This window comes from Protopterus annectens, chromosome 6.part0, assembly GCF_019279795.1.
Source record: "Protopterus annectens isolate FY-2018-M chromosome 6.part0, PAN1.0, whole genome shotgun sequence".
Classification (NCBI taxonomy): domain Eukaryota; kingdom Metazoa; phylum Chordata; order Ceratodontiformes; family Protopteridae; genus Protopterus; species Protopterus annectens.
The window spans coordinates 863,291,842-863,319,133 of record NC_056737.1 but is presented as its reverse complement, the minus strand read 5'-3'; the positions used below and the strand labels follow the sequence as shown (position 1 = coordinate 863,319,133).

At 39.3% G+C, this 27,292-nt stretch overlaps 1 protein-coding gene across 1 annotated transcript in view; it reads left to right on the top strand.

Moving 5' to 3' along the window:
* The window catches only part of TECPR2 (tectonin beta-propeller repeat containing 2), a gene marked incomplete in the record, with an annotated part of 1,535,154 nt that overhangs the window by 1,316,028 nt on the left and 191,834 nt on the right, over positions 1 to 27,292 (top strand). Inside the window, 1 exon segment of the mRNA XM_044074534.1 lies at positions 10,453 to 10,594. Within this exon segment, the coding sequence (XP_043930469.1) occupies positions 10,453 to 10,594 (142 nt within the window).

The window sequence follows — 27,292 nt, the reverse complement described above, 5'->3', positions numbered from 1 at the left end:
CTTTCTCTTGAGTAACTTCCAACTCTGTAAACTCTTAGAATGTATAACTAGTTACTGTTTTTGTATAAATCTAAATAGAAATGTAACTACTCTGTGTTTAACTGGAACTTACTGTAGTGCAATGTAAGCAAATGGAGCTTTTCTCCTCAGGTCTCCACTGAAAATTGGTATTACCCAGTTGGACTTTTCCAGTAAACAAAGGCAAATCAATAAATAAATATAAATGGGTTGTCAGCCAGTTTGAAGTATGTCTTACAACATAAGGGTCTACACTTGGATATTTAATGTTATATGGGATACCACCATGGAGAATAGTGTCAAATTTGGGTCTAGAGCACTATTTTTTTTTTTACATCAAAGATTATGAAATCAGATGTAAATTATTACATTTCGTAATTTTGCAAATTGCACTTCTTAGGTCTGTGGAGGTGCATAATGATAGCCATTTTCTTTAACTCAGGAACATATCCTGTGACTATGCTTAAGTTGAACAATTTTAGTAGAAGTTCAGAGGGGGCCTGTCTGGTGCTATTGATTAATCAGCCAGGTATATTATCAAAGCCCACAGAGATGGTATATTAAGCTTTGGAGAGTGCAGTTGAGATATGTTCCATTTTAATCTTGTGGAGAAGGGTACCGAGGGAATATGTGGCATTTCAGTAACTTTCTGGCAGAGCTGCAGCTAGGTCATCTGTTGCCCCCTCACCTTGGAGTTGCAGAGATGAGGATAAAGAAATGTTCTCTGAAAAAGGAGCTATTACATTTGTAAGAAGTAGCTCTTTATCTGCTGGAAAATTCATTCAGAAGCTGTTGCAAAAAACTGTGCTCTATGCTACTGTTCTTTGCGCACACAGATGCACACAAGCATGCGTGCTTACACACAGAGATACACAGAGACACACATTGCGAGCAAATCATTTGAGTGTTCACAGTCTTAATGACAGCTGCTTAAATGTCTGCATATACTGCTGTCACACCCAGCTGTCCCAACAAAAGTGACTGAATCACTGACTTTCAAGGTCCAGGTGGCGTGTCTTCTGCAGTGCTGATTGTGCCCCCCCCACCCAAAAGCTTGCATGCAAGACCTTGCCACCACCCTAGCTATGGCTTTGGTTTCTTGTGTGAAGCTGGCACAGATTTATCTGCAAGTATATTAGCAGTAGCTTTAGGATCACCATTATTCATTAATTCAGGGCATTGTTGAATGTTATTTCTTGATCTGATGCAGTTGAAGAAAGATTTATGTTGACTGAAGATACTTGTTTTGTGTTCAGCTATGATCTCCCTTATGGCAGCCTTCAGATTTGTGCTGAGATTTTTGAGAAAGTCATTAATGTGGGTAGAATTTGATTTATTATTGGGCTTAATTCACTTTTTCATTTATTATGTAATTTATTACTGCTACATTTCACCAGGATGGTTTATTTTTACATTCCCCAGTATATTTGGTGCTAATTTTGATAGACTGGTTAATGCTGTTTCATAGAGCGGAGTAAATCTCATTGGTATAAGTAATAGTTCTGTAGGAGGGCTAGATGTTTTGCATTTGAATTTTAAGAGCACATTATACAGTTAATAGGTCTGTCTTTTTAAAGGCAGTAAATTTAAAGCTGCCCATCGTGCTGGGCTTAGATGCATTAATGTTATCCTGGCCAAGGTTAGAGTCTTAAGAGTGCTGTACATGTGGCCTACTTGGCTGAGTGCAGAGGATGAATATTACTCTGTGGGCCACCTTCTGTTTTGTGGCACAGAGACTTGTTTGTGCTGTATATTTGTCTGAATGGATTGGTGGGACTATTTGCCTTTATGTAGTACACAGGTTTGGCACTGAGCACTGGCACTGATGTGGTACAGATACTTGGTGCTGAATGCCAGCAACTGGTATCAGTGGACATCAGAAGGACTGGCTGCCATGATATGGTAGAGACTTGTCACAGTACAATGTTGTGTGTGAGATGATCTCACTGTTATACAGAGACTTGTTGCAGTGTAGCACTGTAACCAGTATACTGTCTGTATGATTTTGCCAAAAAGATAATGTACAACAGTGATAAACTATCCATGCATTTTATAGAGGGGGTTTAACAGTGTAATTCAGTGCTCTGTCATAACATACCATTTACAGGGTTGGGGGTGGTGTACACTGCCAAACATAGCAGAGCACTGAACAACAGTCATGATAGGGATTGAACATAGTTATGAGACCTGTGATTATTACATGTTTGATTATAACACCCATATTGTAACTGTGACATTAAAGGCAACCCTGGAGCAGATGATTGCTATAGTATATAGACCACCAAAGTCCATTTTTGATGACCTAGAAGAATTTATACATTTCTTGCATGAAACACAGGAGGGAAACACATAAGTGGTTTAGGAACTTAAATTTACCAGAAACAGATTGGAATAATATTGATCCAACAACACTGGTAAGGAAATTTACAGGAACAGCAATTGCTTCAGATTGTAAAAGGAACAATACTGGCTATTGTTTGTGTTCCTAAGGAAATGACTGTTCATGTCAAGATTTACCAACATTGATGTGCATTGATCATGAGCGTATGGAGGTTAAATTGCTGCTAGATAATTCTGCCAAACTGAAATGTAAACTAATGCATGGAAGATTAATAACATAATATATGGAAGCAAAACACTAAGTGTGCAAAACTAATTGGAGTGATGCATTCAGTGGAAGAAATGAATCAGGAATATAACATATTTTGAAAGGGAAATTGATGCAAAAAAAGTAAAATAAAAAATGTTTAACATCCAGGGTCTTGCTAGATGGCTGTACACTGAGTAGCAGCTTAATATCAGCTCTCCCAGTGTGAAAAACTCAGAAAAGAGAGCCAGTGAATTTGTGTTACTGGCTAGTAATGTACTGCCTGGATGCCAGCAAAGAAGAAATTTAGAGAACTGAAGGAAAACCAACCACAAAAGGTAAGGGGAAAACACTGGCTGGGAAGAATCTTGCAGTTCAGACTCCAGCTTTAGTGCAAGGCATGACTTCTAGTAATCTAGAGGAAAAAAATAAGTCAAACGTGCTTGGACTTGATTAAAATAAAACGGGTTCCGGCATTTAGGTTGTGAGATATTTCCCCTGTGAGCTACAACACTGAAACCATAAACCTGCATCACGGCTTCACCGTAGAGTGGTACAATTGAAAAGCAGACTTGCTGCAGCTTTAAACATTGTCCAGCCACACAGCACATTGCTACCATCCCTAAACATCTACCCGGCTGTACTGTAACAAAAGAGACAGTCTCTTTAGAAGTGTTATGCTATGATAACATTTCTACTGAGGCTGTCTCTTTTCTTAAAAATAACACTTCTGTTGAAGCTGTCTCTTTTGTTGCAATACAGCCAGGTAGCCATGTAGGGATGGTAGTGATGTGCCGTGTGGCTGGACCGTCTTTAGTGGTGCAAGCGAGTTTGCTTTTCAACCGTACCACTCTACAGTGAGGCGGAGCTGTGGGCTTATGGTTTTGGCATTTTAGCTTGCAGGGAAATGTCTCGAGAGTTAAATACTGGAACCCAAAAACACTGAAGGAGTAAGTCAACTCAAATAACAAAAAGCTCGAAAAAGCTTTAAGCAGATATTCAGATGAGGTGATAAAACTGCAAAAATCAGAGTTCAAAATAAAGAAAAGGGTGGCTGAGTACGAGACTGTTCAAAAAAGGATGTTCCAACAAATGGTAGAATTAGAGGACAGAGCATGTAGGGATAACCTGAGATTTTCTGCTGTACTAGAGAAATTGGATGGAAGCACAAAAAAGCAATTAGACTGGTATTCCACAGCAGTTGTTAATTGAAAGGGCAGACAAGTCCTCTAACAGTAATGATGCAATCCTACCAGAGCAAAGAGTTGATTCTGAAAAAACTGTGGCAGAAGGGCAAACTAGTAAAAGTTGTAGACAGTAGAGTGCTTGTGGAAAATGATTGCTCACTGTACACCACGTAGAAGAGGACTAAATTTATTCTAGCACTCAGGGAATGTTGAGAGACAGGTGTGAGATTCAAGCTGCTGTACCAAGCTAACTTCATACTATTTTTTTTTCTTGGAAGGTCATAGTCATTTTTTGATGCAGAGCATGTTGTGGTAAAAATACAAAAGGTGAGTTATCAATCAGAAGGGGACTTTGCTTCTTATTCTTGTGATAATAAATCTCATAGAAGACTTTGCAAGTGAAAAATGTTCCATTGTTCCAAAAAAAATGCTTGAGAAGTGGAGAAAAGCACAGGAGTTTGAGTAGAAGAACCAGGAGTACATTTGAAATGAGCGGAGACTAGAGTTGCGAGACGAAAGTCAATAGGAAGAAAAACAGCCACTTGGAAATTAATGAATAAATGTAGGATTACAAAGCATCATTCACATTTCTGAAGTATGGCAGAACAAGAAAACGTGGAAATATTGGAGTTTTTTGACTTTGTTAAACTTGTAGGGGACTCAGAAGCATATGCCATTCTTCATGCCATTAATGTTTGGAAGAACATTGAGAGGGAAAGAGGTAACCAAGTAAAACATTTTTGTTAACAGTATTTTTATAAAACATGTACTGCATATTATATAGTAAAGGCATTTTCAGTTATTTTTGTGCGGCACAGGGATACTGAAGTAAACAAGTGCCTTGTTTTACTTTCTCCTTGTTTAGTTTGAAGAAATGTGGACACTGCAGTGTAGAAAGACAAGAAAGCCTGGACAAAAGCATATTTAAGATAATATGCTGTAATCTTGGGTTGTTGTGGTGAAAGTCTGGTTTTAAAAGTATGCATGGCATGAGAGCTTGGTTATAAAAGTATGCAGAGGAAGATGCAACTAAAATTGATATTTTTTTTACTTTTGCATAGAGGAATGACTGGATTAAGGCCCTTGGCTTGACAGAACCCACAAGCTTTTAGTGAAAGCTAGTAAATAAAAGAACATTGAATGTAATGAAAAGTTTTCCTGTAGCAAATAAATGTTCACAATGCATTTAGCTGAAGGCAACTGTGTACCTGGTTCTCATGTTTCTGTGGAGACAATCTGATGAGGGCAATAAAAACAGACCTACATTTTTCAATGGCTAAGTTGTTTTCTACATCTGGGAGAGAAATAAAGATGAGAGAAAACAGAGAGCACTTTGTGTAAGTAGACGCACAGGCTATATCATGCATCTTAGAACGGATAACACCTGTGAGTGTAGCTGTTAATCTGTGACAACTATTGCTATTGGGAGTATTAAACTTCATTATATGAAGCTGTATATAGTTTTGTGCGTTTGTATTAAGTTAATTGGCTATGGAAGTGTTCTGGGTTGGGTTGAGAGGTTTTATTGAAACAAAAAGTCTTGTAAGGCGTGACTTGGGTTCAAATGAATATGAAAACAAACAACTGTATAAGTTGCCAAACAGTAGTGTATGCATGTAACACAAAAATCTAAAACTAGGCATTTTTAGAAAAGCTGTTATACATAACCAGTGGTACTAATTCTTATCATAATGGCAACATTTTCCATATTATCTTTGAATGTGAATGGTTTCGCAGATATGTACAAAAAAGAAAAGGTAGTGAACTATATTAAGAAATACAGACTGCAAATAGTTATGTTGCAAGAGATACATTTGGAAAGAATTGGTCGTGTGAATTTGATAAAAGAAAGAGTTTCAGGATGGTTATTCACCAGCATATCTGGGACAAAGGAAAAGAGGAGTACTTGTATTAATTGCTAGAGGAGCTCCAATAGTGATAGAAGAAAAAAGCTGATAATGGTAGATTTGTTCTAGTAACCGGCTACTCGCAAGAGAGGAGGACTATGCTGGCATGTACTCCATTCCACTTAAAACTATTGCAGTGGAGCTCAAGAAAATTCTAAGAAAAATAATCAGCTTTCAGCAGGGAACATTACTTATAGATGGGGACTGGAAGTTGATTTTCAGCAGTGAGAATGTACCTGGGGGCTAGAAGGGTAAATATAACAAAAGAGGGTAGATTTTTTAGGAATTTATGAAAATATTTGGTATGGAAGATGTGAATTTAGTAGTAGGAGCTTGGCAAGAATTTAAATATTATTCCCCAAGGTACAAAAACTGAGCTGAGCTAGGTTAGACTGAAATTATATTTCACAGGGCATGTGTGTTTAAAGTTTTAATATGCATCCAATAACTATTTCAGAGAATACGCCAGTAATATCTAAAATAAAAATGCAGGGTAATGACATAAAAATGAGACACTGGCACTTCTCTACCTATCTGTTAAACACAGAGGAATATGAATGGGTAGTGGAGATTATTAGGAAGTTATTAAGGTAGATAGAAATTTCTTCAGAAATTATAGCTAGGGAATGGAATTAAATAAAAGTGGAGTTTAAAAATAGGGTAGAAATAAAAGAAAGTGATATGGTTAAAAAATAACATGAAATATGTAGAAGGACTGACAAAAGGTTATAGTTTTGCTGAATAGGAGGAATCTCAGAGAACAGGAAGACGTGCAACTGCAGAGTGCTAAAGAGAAAATAAGGGACTATCTGGATAATATCCATAAGTATAGAAAGACTTCTGTTAAGTAGATGTTTTTTGATAACTCAAAGCACAGAAGCGTTTAGCACAATGGCTCAGGCAACAGAAGGTTGAAAGGGTTGTCAAATTTGGGAGCCTGCAATGAAAAATAGCCAGAGATTCCATAAAGGTATTAGAGACATTTCAGAAATGTTATGAACATTTGTGTAAACAGAAGAATGTAGAGGTCAAGAAAAAGCACAAATTGAAATATTTATGGAAGGCTTGAGTATGCCAAGGTTAGAAGTGGCTGAGGCTTAACAATTAATAGTTAAGATAAAAATGGTGATGTATAACCAATCAACAGGAAAGTCTCCAGGAATAGATGGCATTCCTGTGGACATTTAGAAGCTAAGAGGGAATAAAGTGATACAAATCTGGAAGGTTTTAAAAAAAAGCTGTGGTAGCTGTAATATCTAAAGATGGTTATGACCCATCAGATCCAGTTCATATAGGCCCATTTTGATTGTAAACCATGAGTATAAAGTGTTTGTCTGTAATAGCTAAAATGATAGAAAAGGTGATGCCTAAATTGATAGATATGGATCAGGGTTATGATTTGTGAGACCGATCATAATTCTATCGGTTACAGAAGAGATGTAGGAGTGTGAAGGGTTTTACTGTCTTTGAAATCCTCGCACAGTCAAATCAGACGGATATTACAAAATCTTCATGCTTCTCAGTGGAATTTAACTGTTTGGATAAAAAATGGATTATGCCTTATTTGCTTGCTGTCTGTATGCTAAAATTGCAGTGAGGGTATATACATACACTATAAAGTAATGCTGAATATTCTTTTGATGTGTCTGAGCTTAACATGCTGTAAGTACCATGTAGTGAATGTAACATGGTGATCACCTGTTACGTTGTAAAAATCCTTCTTGCTTAACATAAGCTTGTTAAGCACCCTTCTAATATCAAAATAATGCTTAATAAGCTTGTCTTTCCCATTTTTGGAGTGTAATTGCAGTGTTCTATGTACTACATTTGAGGTGTTCACACAGTCAGTTGGCAGTATTTGATGGGTATAGAAATTGGTGGGTTTAATGATAACAGTTTGTGTTAAACTATAACAGACTAATCAATCAGGAATATGAATCCAAAAGATCATATGCATTTATGCATGGTCATTAAAAAGTGTGCATATGTGTGTGTGTGTGTGTGGTGGGTGGAGGGGGTGGTTGAAAGATACCAGAGTCCAAGGTACAGTCACTGTGCCCCTGTCTATTACACTGTGTTGTATCTAGAGCTTCTCAGTTTTTTGAAGCAATTCTTTAAGGGTATTCTTTCTTTGGGTTTTTGAGGTCACTGACACCCTGTGCGGCACTTTAACTTTGACTAAAAAACTAACTGTCTTGAATCTGTTTTGAGCCTTATAGCTCCTTGGACTTAATATTTTATTTATGTAAAAATGTTTTTCCTAGTTGCAGCCATGTCATCTAGAATAATTTCTGAACAACAGCCCTTAATGTGTAAAGACGTATACACTTGGCTGTACAGCACTTCTTTATTCCCAAAGTGGTCTCAATAATTTTCCAGAACCAGTTTATTCATTTTACCTATCTTACATTCTAAACAGAGAAGGGAGTAATTTTGCTCAATATAGATATTTCCACACAACTGACGTGCAACAGTGAAACGATTATATAATGAGTACACTGAGCTGCTCCTGTCATTTCTAAAAGGAAATCTGGGGTCAACAAGTTAACAAAAGATCCTTTCTTTCCAAGTGAGTGGTTATTTGAATTACCAGTTAAGAGAAAATACAGCAAAACTCTTTTGGAGAAATTAGGTTGCAGTTGCTCGTTTGTGTAGTGCTGAAAATGTTCCATTTAATTTATTAAATGGAGTCCTTTTAACTGTGGGATCCTTGGCTATTTGTGGGATCATTCTAGCTGTTTGATTCAACTCATAAAAGAGCGAGTGAAAAACTGCACTTAGCATGCAAAAAGAGCCATTTTGTTTATAATCTATTTAGCATGCAAAAAGATCCATTTAGCCTAGAGAGATCATTTTGTCTTGTCACACTTGGGGACTATGGTGCAAATTTGTTTCCAGTAACAGATGCAAAAAAAAAAAAAAAAAAAAAAAAAGCAAATGTACAGAAGGGGAGTTGTACATCATGGATACAGAAATTCAAATGTTAACTGCTTTAAAACATGAAAGTTTTGACTATAAATTGAATCATCGGTCTTGCATTTCAGTATGCACAAAGACATGCACAGTATCTCGCAAAGAGGTGTCCACTTCATGATTTAAGCATGAGGAGGCAAGTGTAGTACAGAGAGATCCATTATTTATCAATATTATAAAATATTTAAAAAAAATCCCTTTGTGGTATACTACTAATAAACACCACTTGACTGTGGGTGACACAGAATTTACCTACTCCCAACTAAAGTTATCATTGCAAGCTTTGCCCTTCTGGATAAGCTGTGCAAATATTTGGTAAAACCTGTGCCTTTCATGTTAAAGTGGCGTTTCCAGTCATTTATTATCTAGACATAAACGGGATATCCAGTCTAGATTTAGCACAGGATCTACTTTCGCGGTTCTACTCAGCATGATATAGATCCCTCCATCTATTGCTGAGAGCTGTGGATACATTGCTTCTGCTGTTCACATCCATATTATGAATTTCTTCAGCAGTTATCCGCATGATATTCACTGTGATGTGAACCATATGATGAATGAAAAAAATCTAAGCTAGAATCCAGTGGGCTGCAGCCATCTGTGACAGTATCAGGGGTAGTGTGTGACAGAAGAATGGCAGAGAGACTGAAAAGTAAAGTGTACAAAACAGCAGTGTGACCAGGACTAGTCTATGATACAGAAGCCTGGACAGTGAAGGCAAAGCTGTTGAGGATGCTAGAGGTGGTTGAGCTGAAGTTCTTGATATGGGTGGTGGGTTGCACACTTTGGGACAGATGAAGAAATGATCACCTCAGAGCAGAAACCTAAGTAGGTCTAATTGCAGGGAAGGTCAAAGAATCGATTACTGTGGTTCAAATGTATGTGAACATTTGGAACAGCCATTAAGAATGCAAGAGGAAACAAGAATGTCCAGCAAAATAATCTATTGTAAGAGAGAAGACTTGTGACAATCAGGCATGACTATTGAAGAAGGTGGGAGTGTGGCACTGAATTGAGAGAAATGGCAACAGTTGACATGATAACCCATCCCTATGAAAAAGTGGTAAAAAGGGGGATGATGATGATTCATGTGATGAACATGGTGCAGTGGTATTAGTATACTCATCATAAAGGTAGATGGCCAAATAATAGCATCATTGTGCAGGTCAAAAGCCTTCCTTCCTTCCTTCCCCTGTCTAAGCACAATTTTTGGTTCTGGCAATACTTGTTTATAGTTGATCTCTGCACCTGTCATAGACTGCATGAGTTTTCATTATATTGGAGAAATGTTTAACTTGTAGCTTGATAATGTGTTACTGTATTACCATCCTTTAATTTGTTGGTGGGAGTTGTATTGCAGTATTTTATTAAAAATTATAGCACTTTATTTACAGTGATGTGATGTGACTTGGATTTTAGTGTTCCAGGGCTTCTTTAGCTGTGGGTAGAAGCACTATTTGCCATGTTTAGGACACCAAATGGGGAAAAAAGGCAGAAGAGAGGTATGCAGTATTCTTTATTTATAAAGATATGGTCTCTTTGATGGTTTTAGTCACAGGATTCCACCTGTGTACGTCTTAGGGATGTATAAGGCTGAAATTCATGCAGCTCGGATCTGCTATTATTGTGAGTATATTCACAGAACTCTAATTTCTGTTGTATTGACAGATTTGCGGAAATAATTGTGTGTATGTATATATATGTATGTATATATATATATATATATATATTTAAAAGTGCTTCAGACATTTCAATAAATACTTGTTTATTTGTGTTTTAGCCCATCGGAATGCATTTGGTTAGCTTACATTCAAGTCCTAATGACCGAATGCTATGGACTATTGATAACAAAGGGAATGTTCATGTCCGACTTGGAATTACAGATGAAATGCCAGTAGGAACCAATTGGGAGCAAGTACCAGGTAAAAATATACCTTTTATTCTTCCATCCACTTTAAAGTTAATTTGTTGTCCTTTTTGCACCAATTTGTGTAGTGGTAGATATTTTCCCATTGTTTGTTGGCAGTCTGCATTTCTGATAGTTTGCAAATTGGATGTCATTTTGGTTTAGTGCCATCATGACTGAGTTCTCAATTTTGTGCATGGCTTCATTTAATCTGTTGGCTTTATTAAGTTACATTCATTTAACCAGTAGAAACTAACCACAATTCCTGCATCTGTTTCTCCTTTTTACTAGACTGTATTACATTACTGACCCAAACTACAGTACAGTAAGCAGATACTAGGCACCCTCATCACTCCCTGAAAGAACAGTCAGTGTATATCTGTATACTTAGCAAGAGAGAGAGAGACTCATAATGCTTTAGTAAATATAAAATAAAATCTTCTGATCATCTTTCCGCAGTGTTCTGGTAGGGAGAGTGGTAGCCCATGTATATGTAACTGGTAGAAAAAGTGCCATCCTCTCTATAAGATGCACAGAGTAAGTATACTTGCTTGCAGGAATTACATTAGTATTTGGCCATATATTTTCAAAACTTTGATGATATTGTGTGTGACTGCAGTCTTGTGACTTGGTCATTAGAGCACACTGTCCAGCAATCTCATTTCTTTTATGCTGTCTAAACTGCCAAAAATTAAATGGCCTTTCTACTTGGCTACTCAAGTCTCTTTGATCACTTCTGGCATGTTGCTTAAGCAATGTTAAAAGTGCAAATTTATTCCTCTTTGCCTGCAGAAAGTAAGCTGTTTTTAATGGATATAAAAAGTGAACACACCCCTGTTAAAATGCCAGGTTTGTGTGATATAAAAAAATGAGAGCACAATAAATAATTTCAAAACTTTTCCCACCTTTAATGTGACCTATAACCTGTACAATTCAATTGAAAAACAAATAAATCGGGGAAAAATATCAAAAATAAATTTATAATAAGCTGGTTGCATACGTGTGCACACCCTTAAAGTAATACTTTGTTGAATCACCTTTTGATTTAATTGCAACATTCAGTCTTCTTGGGTACACACTTGCCATCAATTAAGGAGACTGATTAACCCCAAATAAAGTTCAGCTGTCCTAGTAGGATTTTCCTGACATTTACTCAGTTGCCTGCTACAGCAAAAGCCATGGTTTGCAACGAGCTTATAAAGCATCAAAGGGATCTCATTGTTGAAAGGTATCAGTCAGGAGAAGACTACAAAAAAATTTCCACAGCATTGGATGTACCATGGAATGCAGTGAAGACAGTCATCAAAAAGTGGAGAAAATATGGAACAACAGTGACGTTGGGGTTCCGGCGTGTAGCTCGCAAGACATTTCTTGCGAGGTATATCGCCGATACCAAATGGCTGCAGCAGCAATTTGCCGTAGAAATATTTCTACTGGTGGCGATCCTTACAGACAGCTGCCCAGCTGTATTCTAGCAGGGACGGCCGTACTAGATGTGTACCACATTCCGTATTCTCATGTAAGTAATGCATTTATTTTATTATTTATTTATTTTATTGTCATTTGGTATCGGCGATGTAGCTCGCAGGGAAATATCTTGCGAGCTACACGCCGGAACCCAGTGACGTTGCAAAGAACTGGACATCCCTCCAAAATTGATGAAAAGACGAGACAAAAACTGGTCAGGGAGGCTGCCAAGAGACTACAGCAACACTTAGGGGGCTGCAAGAATTTCTGGCAAGTATGGGTAGTGTACTACATGTGACAACAATCTCCTGTATTCTCCATATGTCTGGACTGGGGGGTAGGGTTGCAAGATGGAAGCCTTTTCTTAAACAGAAAAACATCAAGGCCCAGCTAAAATTTGCAAAACAATACATCAAGTCTCCTAAAAGCATGTGGGAAAATGTATTATGGTCTGATGAGGCCAAGGTTGAACTTTTTGGCCACAATTCCAAAAGGTACGTTTGGTGCAAAAACAGCACTTTGCATCACCAAAAGCACACCATCTCCACGATGAAGCATGGTGGTGGCAGTATCATGCTTTGGGGGTTGCTTTTCTTCACTGGAACTGGGGCTTTAGTCAAGGTGGAGGGAATTATGAACAGTTCCAAACACCAGTTACTTTTGGCCCAAAACCTTCAGGTGTTTGCTAGGAAGCCAAAGATGGAGAGGAATTTCACCTTTCAGCACAACAATGACCCCAAGCATACATCCAACTCAACAAAAGAATGGCTTCACCAGAAGACATTTGAAGTTTGGGAATAGCCCAGCCAGAGCTCTGACCTAAATCCAATAGGAAATCTGTGGGGTGACCTGAAGAGGGCCGTGCATAAGAGATGCCCTCACAATCTGACAGATTTGGAGCACTTTTGCAAGGAAGAGTGGGCAAATATTGCCAAGTCAAGATGTGCCATGCTGATAGACTCCTACCCAAGAAGACTGAATGTTGTAATTAAATCAAATTATTAGCTTAAGGGTATGCACACTTATGCAACCAGATTACTGTACTTTTTTATTTTTTATGGTTTTCCCCTAACAGATTTATTTGTTTTTCAATTGAATTGTACAGGTTATAGGTCACATTAAAGGTGGAGAAAGTTTTGAAATGATTTACTGTGGTCTCATTGTTTTATCTCCCAAAAGCCTGGCATTTTAACAGGGGTGTGTACACTTTTTATATCCACTGTGTGTGTGTGTGTGTGTGTGTGTGTGTGTGTGTGTGTGTGTGTATATATATATATATATATATATGTATATATATTATATATATGGTGATCTCAAAAAGTCATCAGATTCATCCCACCAAAGATGCTCATTAACAGTGAATGTTCTGCTGCTGGGGAAAGTATGACACAATTTATCATCCTTTCTTGGGATGAAAAACATTATGTCGAAGAGGAAATGGTTATTAGGTTTTATACTGCATAAGAAGTTGTAGTTTGTCTGTATGTCTGCTTCTGCTAAAATGTTGCAATCTTATTAAAAATGGCAGTTAGGGATACACACAGATCAGCAGCTTAAAAACCAACTCTTCCTGTTTCAAAAAAGAAACTGCGAAACAGCCACTGATGTTGTAAATTTGAGTAAAAATTCAGTTACTGGCTAGTAAATACACTACCTGAATGCTAGTAAAGAAGAAATTTAGAGAACCTGAAAGAAAATGTACCAAGAAAAAATGAGAACACTCACTGGGGAGAATCCTGCAGCTGTTCTGCAAAAAAGCAGTTCAAGCTCCAACTTCGGTTCAAGGAATGACTTCAAGTAATTTAGAGGAAAAAGTATGTCAGATGTGCTCAGGGTTGAATAAAATGAAACACTGTAGGAGTATATCAACTCAAATAAAAGCCTGAAAAAAAATGGAAGAACCTTTAAAAAGCTATTCAGATAAACTGATTGTGTCTTTCGGCTTTTCCTGGTTAGGGGTCGCCACAGCGGAACTCTGGTCCGCTAATGATTGGTAGTGGATTTTTTACGTACCGGGTTACCAGCCCTGACGCACAACCTTCAATCAGATGCTGAAATGAAGAAAATGCTGGCTGAGTATAAGACTTCTCGGAAAGATCTGTCTCAAGAAATGGTAGAGTTAAGAGGACAGAGCACACAGAGAAAACCAGAGAAACTGGAAGGAGAAGATTGTATTAATTTTATGAAAGCATAAATAAATAACTGGACTGGTATTCCAAAGCAAGATTTGTTAATTGAAAGGGCATATGTGTATACTCCAAAGCAGCTAAGACCTGTATAAGTAAAGGTGCAATCATACTAGCAGAAAGAGATGATCCTAACAAAACTGTGGCAGAAAGGCAAAGTATTAAAAAGTGGAGACAGTAGAGTGTGTGTGTAAAATGATTATTCACTGTACAGTAGGTGGAAGAGAAGCAACTTTATTCCAGCAGTCAAGGAATTTCGGGAGGCAGGTGTGAGATTCAAGCTGCTGTATCCACCTGTCTTCAAAATATTTTTCATGGTCGATCAAAGCCATTTTTTGATGCAGAACTGGCTAAGGGGGAAATACAAACGTTTTTTCCAGCAAGGGCTGAACCATTAAATAGAAGGGCATTCTTCTGATAATAAAGCTCCTTGAGAAACTTCTGCAGTGAAACCTTTTCCAGTGCTCCTAAGAAAAATGGTTGAGAGATGGAAAAAAAAGCACAGGAGTTGACTAGAAGAATCAAGAGTACCTTAGACTTGAACCAGTCTGGGGTTGGGAGATTAAGAAGAACAAGAACAAGAAAAAGCCCAGCAAAACTAAAATGAGTAAATAAATGTGAGGCTATAAAGCATCAGTCACATTTGTGAAGTATGGCTTTACAAGAAAAAGTGACTGGGAAAGATTAGATTTTTGTTGACTTTATTAAACTTGTTTGAGGACTGACAGGCATATGCTGCACTTCATGTATTTAATGCTTGGAAGGACACTAAATGGGAAGAAGAAAGAGGGAAAAAGTAAGTAAAACTAAATTTAACAGTATTTGTGTAAAACATTGTGTGATATAAATTGCATGTGATGTAGTCAAGTATTTTCAGTGATTGTTGTATGTGATAAAGGTGCTAAAGTAAACGTGTTTAGTTCTTTTTTTTTTAGTGTAGGCATTGCAATATAAAAAGAGAATAAAGGCTTTACAAAAGCATGTTTAAGTCAGTAAGTTGTAATCTTGGGTTATTGGGGCCAGGGATGGGCAGTAAAATTGCACCAATTATAGTATATGTAGAAATGAAATGTTTTATTTTACTGTTGAGTAGGTAAATCTCTGGATTCTTAATCATAAGACATTTTTTTAATGCAAGTGGGTTTTAAAAACGAGATACCACAATGCAATCATTTTCTTTAAATAAATAAATGTTTAGTGCCAGTTGAGGAATCTGGAGCTGAGGTCAGCTCTACATTTTGATCTTATATTTCCATGTAAGCAAGCTGACTAAAGGTGAAAGCAGTAAATTGAGAGATCTGGGACATTGTTTTTACTGAGAGAAATGAAATTAAAAGGCACAAAGGCAAGCAGCTTTGTAAATAAAGTTTTAAATTATAGGAAGTGAAAATGAAATTAAAAGGTACAATGGCAAGCAGATTAGTAAGTACAGTTTGGAATTATTGGACATGAATAAGAAAGAGAAGCTTTTCTGGTAAATACATACTTTAATTCATTTGCCAGACCAGTGTATAGTTTAGTTTAATTTAAAGATAGCCAGTGCACTTTTTCCTGAGTTTAAAAGTTATTGTTTTCATAAAACAGGCAAGCTGTTTTTCACATTTGGAAGGGTAATAAAGATAAGACAAGAACAGACAGCAATTAGTGTAAGTAGGAACACAAACTGTAACATGCATCTTGGATAGCCTTAAATTTAAATTAGGTTTTTCCTGTGTGTGCAACTGTTGATTTGGAACAGATGTTCTTCATCTCACATTGCTGCAGTCCTTACACTTGGGTAGTCCACTGTCCTCGGTCGGCCCGAATATCAAAGTATTAGGCTGACGTCGGTCACGGCGCTTAAGACTGACATCAGGACGTCAGGGTACAAATGCGCATGACCGACGTCATATCCTCAGTCTTTTTTGCCGCATGGTCCGATGCAGAAGCAGCGTTGCAAGTGCCGTTCGGCGTTCTGAAATTTTTCGAATTCGGAGTTTCAGACCGAGTCAAAGTTGGCTAAGTACCCCGTTGGGGAATATTTTGGTTTTTTCTTGCCTCAGTGGTTTACCGGATGTCAGAAAAAGTGAATAACTGTATTTCTTGTGGGAAGCAGATACCGCATAGAGATTATCATACTTTGTGTATTCCTTGTTTGGGGCCTGAGCACGACGTTGTTGGGTGTTGTTTTTGTGCTAGGTTTAATAAGCGCACTATTAAGCGAAGGTTAGATTGTGCCAGGTTGGTCTTCGGGAAGCGGTGTAATTACAACATGCCGTCGGATGCTCCGACGCCCGCTTCTTCGAAGAAGCGCAAAGACAAAGCAGCTAAACCCAGGCAAGAAGAGTCATCCGTACCGGACGCCGGCTCTTTGGAGGCGTCAGTGGAACCAGTGGTTCCACCGGAGGCTTCTCTGGAGTCCCAGGGGGAGACTTTGATATTGCAGGATGTGGCCTCTCAGGAGGCAGGTCAGGCTGAAGGGGCTTCTCAGGTTACTGTACTCCCCTCCCTTCCTAGGGTGGTTAGGCCCTCTCCTTCTGTTTCCAAGGCTTCTCCCAGAGGCAGGCCAGGTTATCTTCTGTTGGTGTCACTCCTAGTTCTTCAGGATCTGTGCCCAAGAAGCACATGCTCAAAATGGCAGAAGATTTAATTACTTTGATTAGAGGTTCTTTGCCCCCTCCTGATAAGAGGCCTAGGGTGGAACCAGAGTTGGGGAGTTTTGAGCAGGTTTCGGATGTTTCAGAGTCTTCGGCTGAAGACTTGCAGGAGTATTCTCCTTATTCGGATTCTGATGTGGATGATTCTACTCCTTCTGCTTCTCCTCCAGAGGATTTTTCTTTTTCAGAGACTCTTCATTCTATGAGGGAACATTTTAAGTGGGAAGGTCAGGACTTCTCTGATTCCAGGAAAAGGCTTAGGGAATTTTTGCTTTTACCCCAGCATAGGCCTTTGGCTATTCCTCCTGTTCTGGATGTTGTGGAAGATGTGTTTGCAGAGGCTTCACTTAATCCTGATTCTTTGCCTCCTGCTCCTGTTAAACCGGACAGGTATTACAGGGTGCCTGAAGCTCATAAATATATGTATAAGAGTCCTAGGGCAGACCCAGAAACAGTTAGTCAGGGACCTAAGGGTGTCAAGGCCTCTGTGGTAAAAATCCGGTTCCTCCAGATAAAGAGGCCAGAGCTTTGGATAGATGGGGAAAGAAAGTCTATACTTCTTCCACCTTAGCTATGAGGGCTTTGAATTGCCAGTTTCACATGTTGAAATATCAAAACTATCTTCTTTCTCAATTGAAGTCTAAGGTAGATGCTCTGGCGGAAGGCATTGAGTGTAAAGAATTACAAGATTTGGTACATGTTTCTGAACAGGTGGGTAAGCATTCTTTGCAATGTGGATTTGATGCTGTACAGGCCTCGTCTAGGGTGGCTGCCACTGGGTCAGTCCTTCGCAGGCACGCCTGGCTGAGGGATCAGAACTTATCTGACCATGTTAAGACAAGGATTTTAGATGCTCCTTTACAGTCTGATGTATTGTTTGGTTCACCTGTGGAGGCAGTTTTAAAGAAAATGGAAGACAAGGCTAAGTCTATGCAGACTGTTAAAGATTTTTTGCAAGTTCAGCCTCCGAAGTTTAGTAGGAATTGGCCTGCTAAGGGCTGGACGTACCCTTCTTATGATTCACAGTCTAGGGGAAGATCTAGACGTGGTAGGGGTAGAGCTCAGGGCTCTTTCAGACCTAGAACAGGGAGTTCACCTGCACAGTCTTCGGGTGAGGGCAGGGGCCAGTCCTTTCGTAAACAGGCCCAATGACCTACCTTTTCAGCTGCCAGAGCCTTCTTGTCTGGCAGCACCTTTGGGAGGAAGGTTGGCACTCTTCAAAGAAAATTGGAATTTGATTACCCAGGACAGATGGGTATTGGATATTATACACCAAGGTTACAGGTTTTATTTCCATACATTGCCTCCTTTCAAAGGCATGCCAGACGTTCCTCCTCAGCAAAGAATAGAGGCTCACAAACAAATTTCTCTGCTGCTGCAAATAGGGGCCATACAGCCGGTCCCTCTGCCAGAAGTAGGCCTAGGATTTTATTCACGCCTGTTCCTAGTACCAAAGAAGGGGAACACGTGGAGACCAATTTTGGATTTGTCTATCCTCAACACTTATCTGGACATTCCCAAGTTCAAAATGTTGACGTTACAACAGCTTTTACCTCTGCTGGGCAAAGATCACTGGATGGTGACTCTGGATCTCAAGGAAGCTTACCTTCATGTTCCTATCAGGCTAAGTTGCAGGAAGTATCTGCGTTTTAGAGCTGGGACTTCTCATTATCAGTTCTCTGCATTGCCCTTTGGCTTATCTACTGTGCCCAGAGTGTTCACAAAGGTTCTGGCTCCAGTGATAGCTTTCTTCAGGCTAAAAGGAATACAGATCTATCCTTATTTGGACGATTGCCTGATTCTGGCCAAAGGAAGGGACGAGCTTCTTCATCATTTGCAATATGTGATAGCAGTGCTAAGATGCCTGGGGTATTCTGTGAACGAAATAAAGTCCAGTCTAGTACCCTCTCAAGACATGTGCTTTCTGGGTGTGAGACTGAATACAGCTTCCCAGATGGCCTTTTTGACCCCGGACAAACAAAAGAATCTTTCACTTTACTTCCATCAATTGTCTCATCTGTCCAGGCTGACTGCAAGGACAGTCCTTCAAGCCTTGGGGTTCATGGCATCTTGTATTCTGGTGCTTCCCAACGCCAAACTGCATATGAGGAAGCTGCAATGGTATCTCAAAAATGTATGGACTCAGCACTGCCAAGATATGGACACTGTCATTCAAATAATACCTTGCATTCAAAAGGAGTTTTTGTGGTGGGCTCAGGAATGTCACCTAAACAAGGGACTCTCTGTGACCCGGCCAGAGGCGAGTCAGATTCTAACGACAGATGCCTCAGACAATGCTTGGGGAGCTCATCTAAATGGAAAGTGGATACAAGACACGTGGCCTGCCAGACTACAGCATCTACATATCAACTTGAAGGAGATGTTAGCAGTCCAATTTGCATTAATAGCTTTCAAGGATTTACTTCTTCCAGGGCAGGTGTTGGTTCTAACAGACAAACACAACTGTCATGTGGTACATCAACAAGCAAGGGGGAACACATTCTTATCCTCTATGCAGGCAAGCAATGATTTTGTGGGAGACTGCTCTCAGTTTACAACTCAATCTTCAGGCAAGGTTTCTGCCGGGAGCACAGAACTCCTTAGCAGATGTGTTGAGCAGACGAATTATGGATCCCCATGAGTGGAAATTGGATCCTCATGTATTTCAGAAATTGACAGTGTCATGGGGAACTCCAGACATAGATCTGTTCGCTTCTCCACTAAACCACCAGCTGCCAAAGTTTTGCACAAAAAGGTTTCATCCCACAGCTTGGAAAGTGGATGCTCTTTCTTTCAATTGGAGCAATCTTCATGTGTATGCCTTTCCACCTCTGCCTCTCCTCCCAAAGGTACTCCTAAAGGTCAGACAGGACAAGCCGAAGATGATTCTAATAGCTCCAGATTGGCCTCGACAGCACTGGTACCCATTACTGAGAAGTCTGGTTCGGGAGCCTCCATGGCCTTTGCCTTCGATTCCACACCTGCTGTCTCAAGAGAACAGTCATTTACTCAATGTCAAACTTCACTCTCTTCACCTAACAGCCTGGCATATTCTGTTTTAAACCCTGGAGGGTCTCAGCTTCCACAGCAGGTTTTGAATGTTATTTTGGAGGCCAGAAGGCCTAGTACAAGGAAAGTATACGCAGATAAATGGAAGAGATTTTTATTTTGGAGTGCAGCAAAGGAATTTGATGTTGCTAAGCCTAATTTAAGTGTGGCTCTTCAATATCTTGCTGAGTTACTGGACAAAGGTTTGTCCTTCTCTTCTATTAAGATTCATGCTGCAGCAATTTCTGCTCACTATGACTGTGATCCACCATTGTTTTCTCATCCTTTGTTTAAGCAATTCCTTAGAGGGGCAAAGAATATAAGACCCCCACGTAGAGCTCCTACTCCTGCTTGGGATCTCAATTTTGTGTTGGAGAAACTCACTCTACAACCTTTTGAGCCTGCAGCTACTGCCGAGTTGAAATATTTATCATGGAAGACTGCTTTTTTGTTGGCCATTACCTCTGCGAGAAGGGTTTCTGAATTACAGGCCCTTATGGCAGTTGAGTCTTTCTTAATTTTCCATAAGGATAGGGTATCTTTACGTACTAATCCTTCCTTTATGCCTAAGGTGGTTTCTAGTGTGGCTTTAAACCAAACTATTCATTTGCCTACTTTTTATGCAAACCCCCAAAATAAAGGGGAAAAGATTTTGCACACCTTGGATATACACAGGCAGTTGCGATATTATTTGAGCAGGACTAAAGGGTTCAGGCAGTCTCAGCAGTTGTTTGTTTCTTTTGCTTTGGGTTCTCAGGGCAAGCCTGTGTCAAAACAAACTATTTCTAAGTGGATTGGGTTTTGTATTGCTTTCTGTTATTCCCATCATGGTAAGGAAGTTCCAGCTGGGATTAGGCCTCATTCCACTAGAGTTACTGCCACTTCTACAGCTTTTTTAAGGGAGGTGGCAACTAAAGATATTTTGGAGGCAGCTTCTTGGAGTTCAGTGCATACTTTCTCTAAGCATTACCACCTTCCACTTTACTCTAAATCTAGGGCTGGGTTTGCCACTGCTATTTTACAGGGCATTTTGGCAGCTCCTACTACTTTATAGTTTTGCCATCCTCCCTTACCTCTGCTTTGGGATTCTACCCAAGTGTAAGGACTGCAGCAATGTGAGATGAAGAACATAGTACAGTTTTGTACCTACCATAAATGTAGATGTTCGAAGATCCACATTGCTGCAGTCCAATTTACCCTCCCTCCTTCCCCTCTGTTGTTAGAGGCGGTTGTGTGGTTTGGGTTGTAAATATTGTACATATTGTATATATATATATATTGTTCATATGATTAGTGCAAGGGTGGTTGGTTGTTTTTTGCTGTCTTTTGGTTTTGACCTTTCTGTTTAGGGTCTTCTGACATCTGGGGCAAGAAAAGACTGAGGATATGACGTCGGTCATGCGCATTTGTACCCTGACGTCCTGATGTCAGTCTTAAGCGCCGTGACTGACGTCAGCCTAATACTTTGATATTCGGGCCGACCGAGGACAGCGGACTACCCAAGTGTAAGGACTGCAGCAATGTGGATCTTCGAACATCTACATTTATGGTAGGTACAAAACTGTACTTTTTTCCTACTGGGACTGTTAAACTTCATTATTTGAAGATGTGCATAATTTTGTGTGTTTAAGTTAATAGGTTCTGGGGTGTTCTGGGGTGTGTTTGTTTTTTTGTTTGATAGTTTTCACTAAAACAAAAGTCTTGTAAAATATGACAGGTAGCAATGGATATGACAAGAAACACCTGTATTAAAGATTAATCCACCAAGTATTAGTGGTTGCATGTAACAGAAAGTTGGAATAGAAATTTCAAAAGCTGTCTCTTATATGCACACACACACACATAAATATGTGTGTGTATATATATATATATATATATATATATATATATAATAAATTATATATATAAAATAGGTGAGAATAATAACTTATCAAAATTGCTTCACTAAACATTATTTTGGAACATGAATGGCTTCACAAGTATAGACAGAGGAGAAAATATTGAATTATATTAAGAAATGCAGAGTGCAAGTAGCAATCTTACAGAAGACACACTTGGAAAGAAATAAGCATGTGAATTTGATAAAGAAAATATTTCAGGAGGGATATTCAGCAGCGTATGTGTTTATATTCACCTAAAACTGCTATTATGGAGCTTAAGAAAATTTCAGAAGACAAAGCTTTCATCAGGGAATATTACTTATTGGTGGAGACTGGAACTTGATTTGCAAAAGTGGGGATGTTTATGGAGGGACCTAGAAGAGAATATATAACAAAAGATAGTAGACACCATGATAATAGGATATATGGAGGACATGAATTCAGTACTAGGAACCCAGAGAACTTGCATATTATTCCCCAATGTATACTAACTGGGCTAGTGGGACAAATTGTATTTCACAGGAATGTGTGCATTTAATTGAAAGCTTCAACACACATACAATGACTATTTCAGATCATGTGCCAATAACAGCTAAAGTAAAAATGCAGGGTAATTGAAGTACAAATGCAACATTGTTGCTTCCCTACCTACCTGTTAAAAGAGTAATTTAAGGAATGGGTACTGGAAATTATTCAAAAGTTATTAGGGAAGACAGAAATGTCTTTAGAAGTAATAGCTAGTCGGTTGGTTAAAGTGAAAGTGGAGTTTACAATAGGGTAGAAATGTAAGAAAAATAGATATGTTTAAGAGGTATCAAGAATTATTTAGAGGGGGGATCTCATTGAACAAGAAGAGGTACAAATGTGGAGTGCTAAACAGAAAATAAGGGAGTATCTAGATAGTAGTTAACCAACTGTTTTTTGATAACTCCAGAACACAGCACTCTGCCCTCGTTTAGAGCAGTTGTAGAATATAATACCTCAATTACATATCTATCCAAACACATCACACAGGAGAAACACACCCTGATTCCTAACTGAAGAAGATCACTAGGCTAGGCACTAGGCTACCAAGATGGGCTTAAAGCTCCATCATTATACTGTTTTGTTTCTTGTGGACTTTTGCTCAGTGATTTGTGTCTAGCATTCTGTGCTGTTAAGTACCCCACCCTCCTTGATTTCCTACATTTTTACAGTACAAATGGCTCCACAAACAGTTGAACTAAGAGCTTAAATCTCCTACAACAAATAGATAATCATGCTGGAGGGGGCAGGATTGTTACTCCGTGGTCTCCCATCTCTGGAGTAATCTTTTGTTACATGTAAAGTGTAGCGGTTCCCTCATTTCCTTTAAGGCAAACCTTGATCTGATAAATTCATCCAGCATGAGGAGTAGTGTCAAAGGCCTTTGCTAGATCCAGGGACACTACATGAACTGCATGGTCTTCTATCTACAGCTTCAGTGGCTGTCCTAAAAAAAAAAAAAAACACATTAAATTAAGTACTCGTGATCTTCCCTTGATCATTCTGTGGGTCTAAAGCAAATTTTGTCTTCCTGAAGGCAGAAAGTGCACTATAAGACTGGATATTAGTAAGGTGATTACGGTCTATGGACTGACTGACTTAAGTTGTATGAATCTGTGACTCTAAAGACTTAAAAGTTGCACCTCACCTGTTCTTAATAACCTAACCTCTCATCATGTATCTTTCTATACCTTTCAACATCTGTCCTCTACCCACTCGGAGTGGATTTGTATCTTTTTATTTTTATTTTCTAGCATAGTAGATTATACTTCTAATACTTTTGCACATACTGATTGTTATATTTAATCATTTTTTTTAAATTTTACATCATTGCTGTCTCCACATGCTTTATTGTATCCTGTGTATTCCATTATCGGACCGTATGTCTGTATGCTTTTTAATTACATTTGTACTAGTATTTTATTTGATGTCATTTAACTCTTTGGAGCTTTGCTCCCCAGGCCTCTCTTGAAAATGGGTATTTGTTACCCAGTTGAACTTTTCCTGGAAAACAAATGGCAATAAATAAATAAGTAAATAAAATAAATGTTACTCTGTACGAAATAAGTTTGTCATCATAATCCAAGATTTGCATAGTATAGTGTTCAGGTTAATTTACTGTGGTTAGTGCAAAGTACTGTATGCTACCTCATAATAGACATGTGTGTGTTATATATATATATATATATATATATATATATATATTTTTTTTTTTTTTTCTAACTTAAAAAAATGGGGGGAGGGTCATAATATATAGGTACATATCACTACAGCTAACTCATTAGGCTTAAAGCTTATGTATCTTGTGATAGTACACACGTCTTACTTAAGAAATAATTTACAATATGAGCTACAGTGAAGCTACATTACTTCTGTCTTGCTTTGTTTCATAATACTACTGATAAGACATTTGTTGGGCTGACACCTAATCCTTATGTCTAAACCCAGATACCACAGGACTGAGTTATTAGATATCCTTCCTTATCACTGTTGCAGTATTCTTCACTAAAGGGATTCCCTCCTAAGGGTGGGTAGCCCAGTGTCCGACCAGTATACCAAAGCCCTAGGTTTTCATAAATGTACGTCACATGTATGCTCCACTCTCACAGCGTAGGGCATAAAGGTGATGTACATACATCAGAACTTCTTTGCCACCAGTCCGAACACAATCTTTGATTGTCAGTCTGAATGCTCCTTCTGTGCTGGTTACCACACCGTTTTTCAGATAAGTGCCCTGTTGAGGTTTTCTTCTCATCTTTTCTTTATTTTTGTAGGTCTCGAGTTTACATGTCATCCAGAAAGGGAAAATGTCAGTGTGGGAGGCAGATTCCCCATAAGAATCACCACAAGCATGGTCTTTTTTGCTTGAGTGCTTATCATGACCATACAAAGTGCTGTATTTCCCAGGTGTTTTTCCTGAAGAACCTACATAGTTGACACTCCTCCTTGTTTAGCTACCTGGAGAACCAAAGTCTTAAATTGTAGGCACAGGGTGCTATTGTTGAATTGTCTCATCCTGGAGGTCAGCCATCTGCCAATAAAAAGACCAAAAAAGTTAGGTCTGATTCAGCTGCTGTGCCGCCTCCCCCAGGCATTGCTCTTAAGGCTGGTGAAAGCTCAGAGTATAGCCTGGTGGTTTCAGATTCCTCTGCTTTGACAGTATCAGAGGCTGGCATGGATCCGACTTCTTGCATATCTTCAGAAGCTCTGCAAATCTCCATTACTGATGCTGAGGGAGAACCTTGGCTGTTCATATTAGAGGGACTAAGGAGTGTTCCCAGATTCTTGTTTGGGAAGAGATTCCCACTAAGTTAATTGATTGCTGGCAACCTTCTAAGGTCTTTAGGATGGACATCCTGTAAAGATGAAACAAAAAAACAAACACATCTCCCCTGCTTTTAAGGATCCCAAGCATGACCGGCAAGATTTTACCCAGGGATTGTTTAATGCACTCTTGGGCTTGAAGCCTCCCCAGGGAGCTTCTGTCCCTGCTCTCCCTTGGCTTTCTACTCTACTTAAGCCCAGGGAACAGGACTTCTCTGATGAGGAATTAGATTTGAAGAAAGAGTCTTTGCCATACTCCTCTCAGATTCCTTTTCCTTTGGACTTTGGTTCTGAGAAGGAAGATTCCATTAGCCCGGATTTTCCCTTTGAGGAACTCTTTTGGGGATACTAATTCTCATATGAAGGAATTCTTTAAATGGGACTGTTCTCAGATTTCTGACATTCAGAAGAGGTATTATGAAATCCTCCAGATGGTGTCCTGTAAGTCCTCTGCTGTTCCTCAGGCCTTGGCTGCCTTGTTGCACACTTCTTCAGCAGCTTCTCTGGCTCCTGATTCTCAACCCCTAGCCCCTAAAAAATTGACAGGTTTCACAAGGTACCTGAGGTGTAAGTTTCTCTACAAGTGCCTCTCTGCTGATCCCTCTGTTTGTGTCTATCTCTTCTGACAAACCCTCTAAGCTCTTGCCTTTTACTAAACTGTTTCCTTCTGACAGACAGGGTTATAGAATGCTGCTACCTTGGCTTTTTGGGGTATTAATTATCAGACTCGTATGACCAGGTATGTCTTGGCTGTTCTTTCTCAGGCCTCCCAGGTCATATCTAACCTTCCTGATTTTGAAAGGAAGGTTTCGGCCCTCTTTTTGTTGGGCTTCTCTTCCCAAGAAGTTCACCATTATATCAAATGGAGTTATGAAGCAACTGATGCTTCTAGAGCTGCTGCTTTTGGGTCTGTATTAAGGAGCTGCTCTTGACTTTGCTTCTATCCTTTGCCTGATGGCATTAAGGCTAAATTGTTGGATGCTTCCCTTGATAGTAAAAACCTCCTTGGTTCTACCACTGCTGAGCTTTTTAAGTTCCTGCAGGACAAGACCTTACAGGAATTGAAGCATATTTTTGTTTTTACTATTCATAAATTACAGTAGAATTATCCCCTCTAAGTCTGCTTTTGTTCATAGACCGTCTCACCTTCCTCCCAAAGGTAAGAAGGGTTCTTTCTGTATGGGCTCCTCCTGCCATTCTACTCAGACTCCCACTACTCAGAAACCTCTTTTTCATAACAAGCCAGTTTCTGTCTGACTGTCTGCATCCCCCCCATCCTAGACCAGGTCCCTTTATCTCTCTGTCTTTGCCTCTCTCTTGCAAGATCACTCAAGATTCTTGGGTTCTGTCCATCATCTGTCAGGGATACTTAATTGTGTAGAAATCCCTTTCTCCTTTTCTGGGCATTCCCAAACCTCCTCAAGATCAGCTGCCTTACTTTCTTGATCTGCTTCAGGGCCTTCTGTCTTAAGGCACCTTCCAAGCAGTTCCCACTCCCCAGGAGAGGAAGGGGTTTTATTCCATAATGTTTTTCGTTCCCATGAAGGAAGGCATCTGGAGACCCATTCTGGACCTCTCTCTGATCAACACTTTAATGAAGATCCCTTCCTTTTGGTTCTTCCTCAGCCTTTCCTGGTATGTCTAGCTCTCAAGGATGCTCATCTTCACATACTATTCATCCCTGTTTCAGGAAGTATTTGTATTTCTCTGTTTCTTCCTTGCATTTTCAGTTATCTGCTTTACCCTTTGGTCTCTGTACTGCCCCAAGGGTTTTCACCAAATGCCTCACTCCTGTGATTGCCTTTTACAGAATGAGGGGGATACACATCTTTCCTTACTTTGGACAGTGCTCATTCAGGTTTCCTCCTGCGAGACCTTGCTGCATCTCCACTATGCTATTTGCCTCTTGCAAAGCCTAGGGCTTACAATAAATTTCCAAAAATCCATCCCGACTCCTCCTCTGAGTCATGCTTTTCTCAGTCGCAGACTCCAGCTCATTCATATGCTGGCTTCCCTGCCTCCACCTAAGGATCTTTTTCTAATTGCCTTTTTTCAATCCCTTCTTCTTGAGTCTCCGTTACAACCAGGGAATTTATGAGGACTCTGGGTTTCATGGCTTCCTGTGCTACCTCTAGCCAGACTCCATATG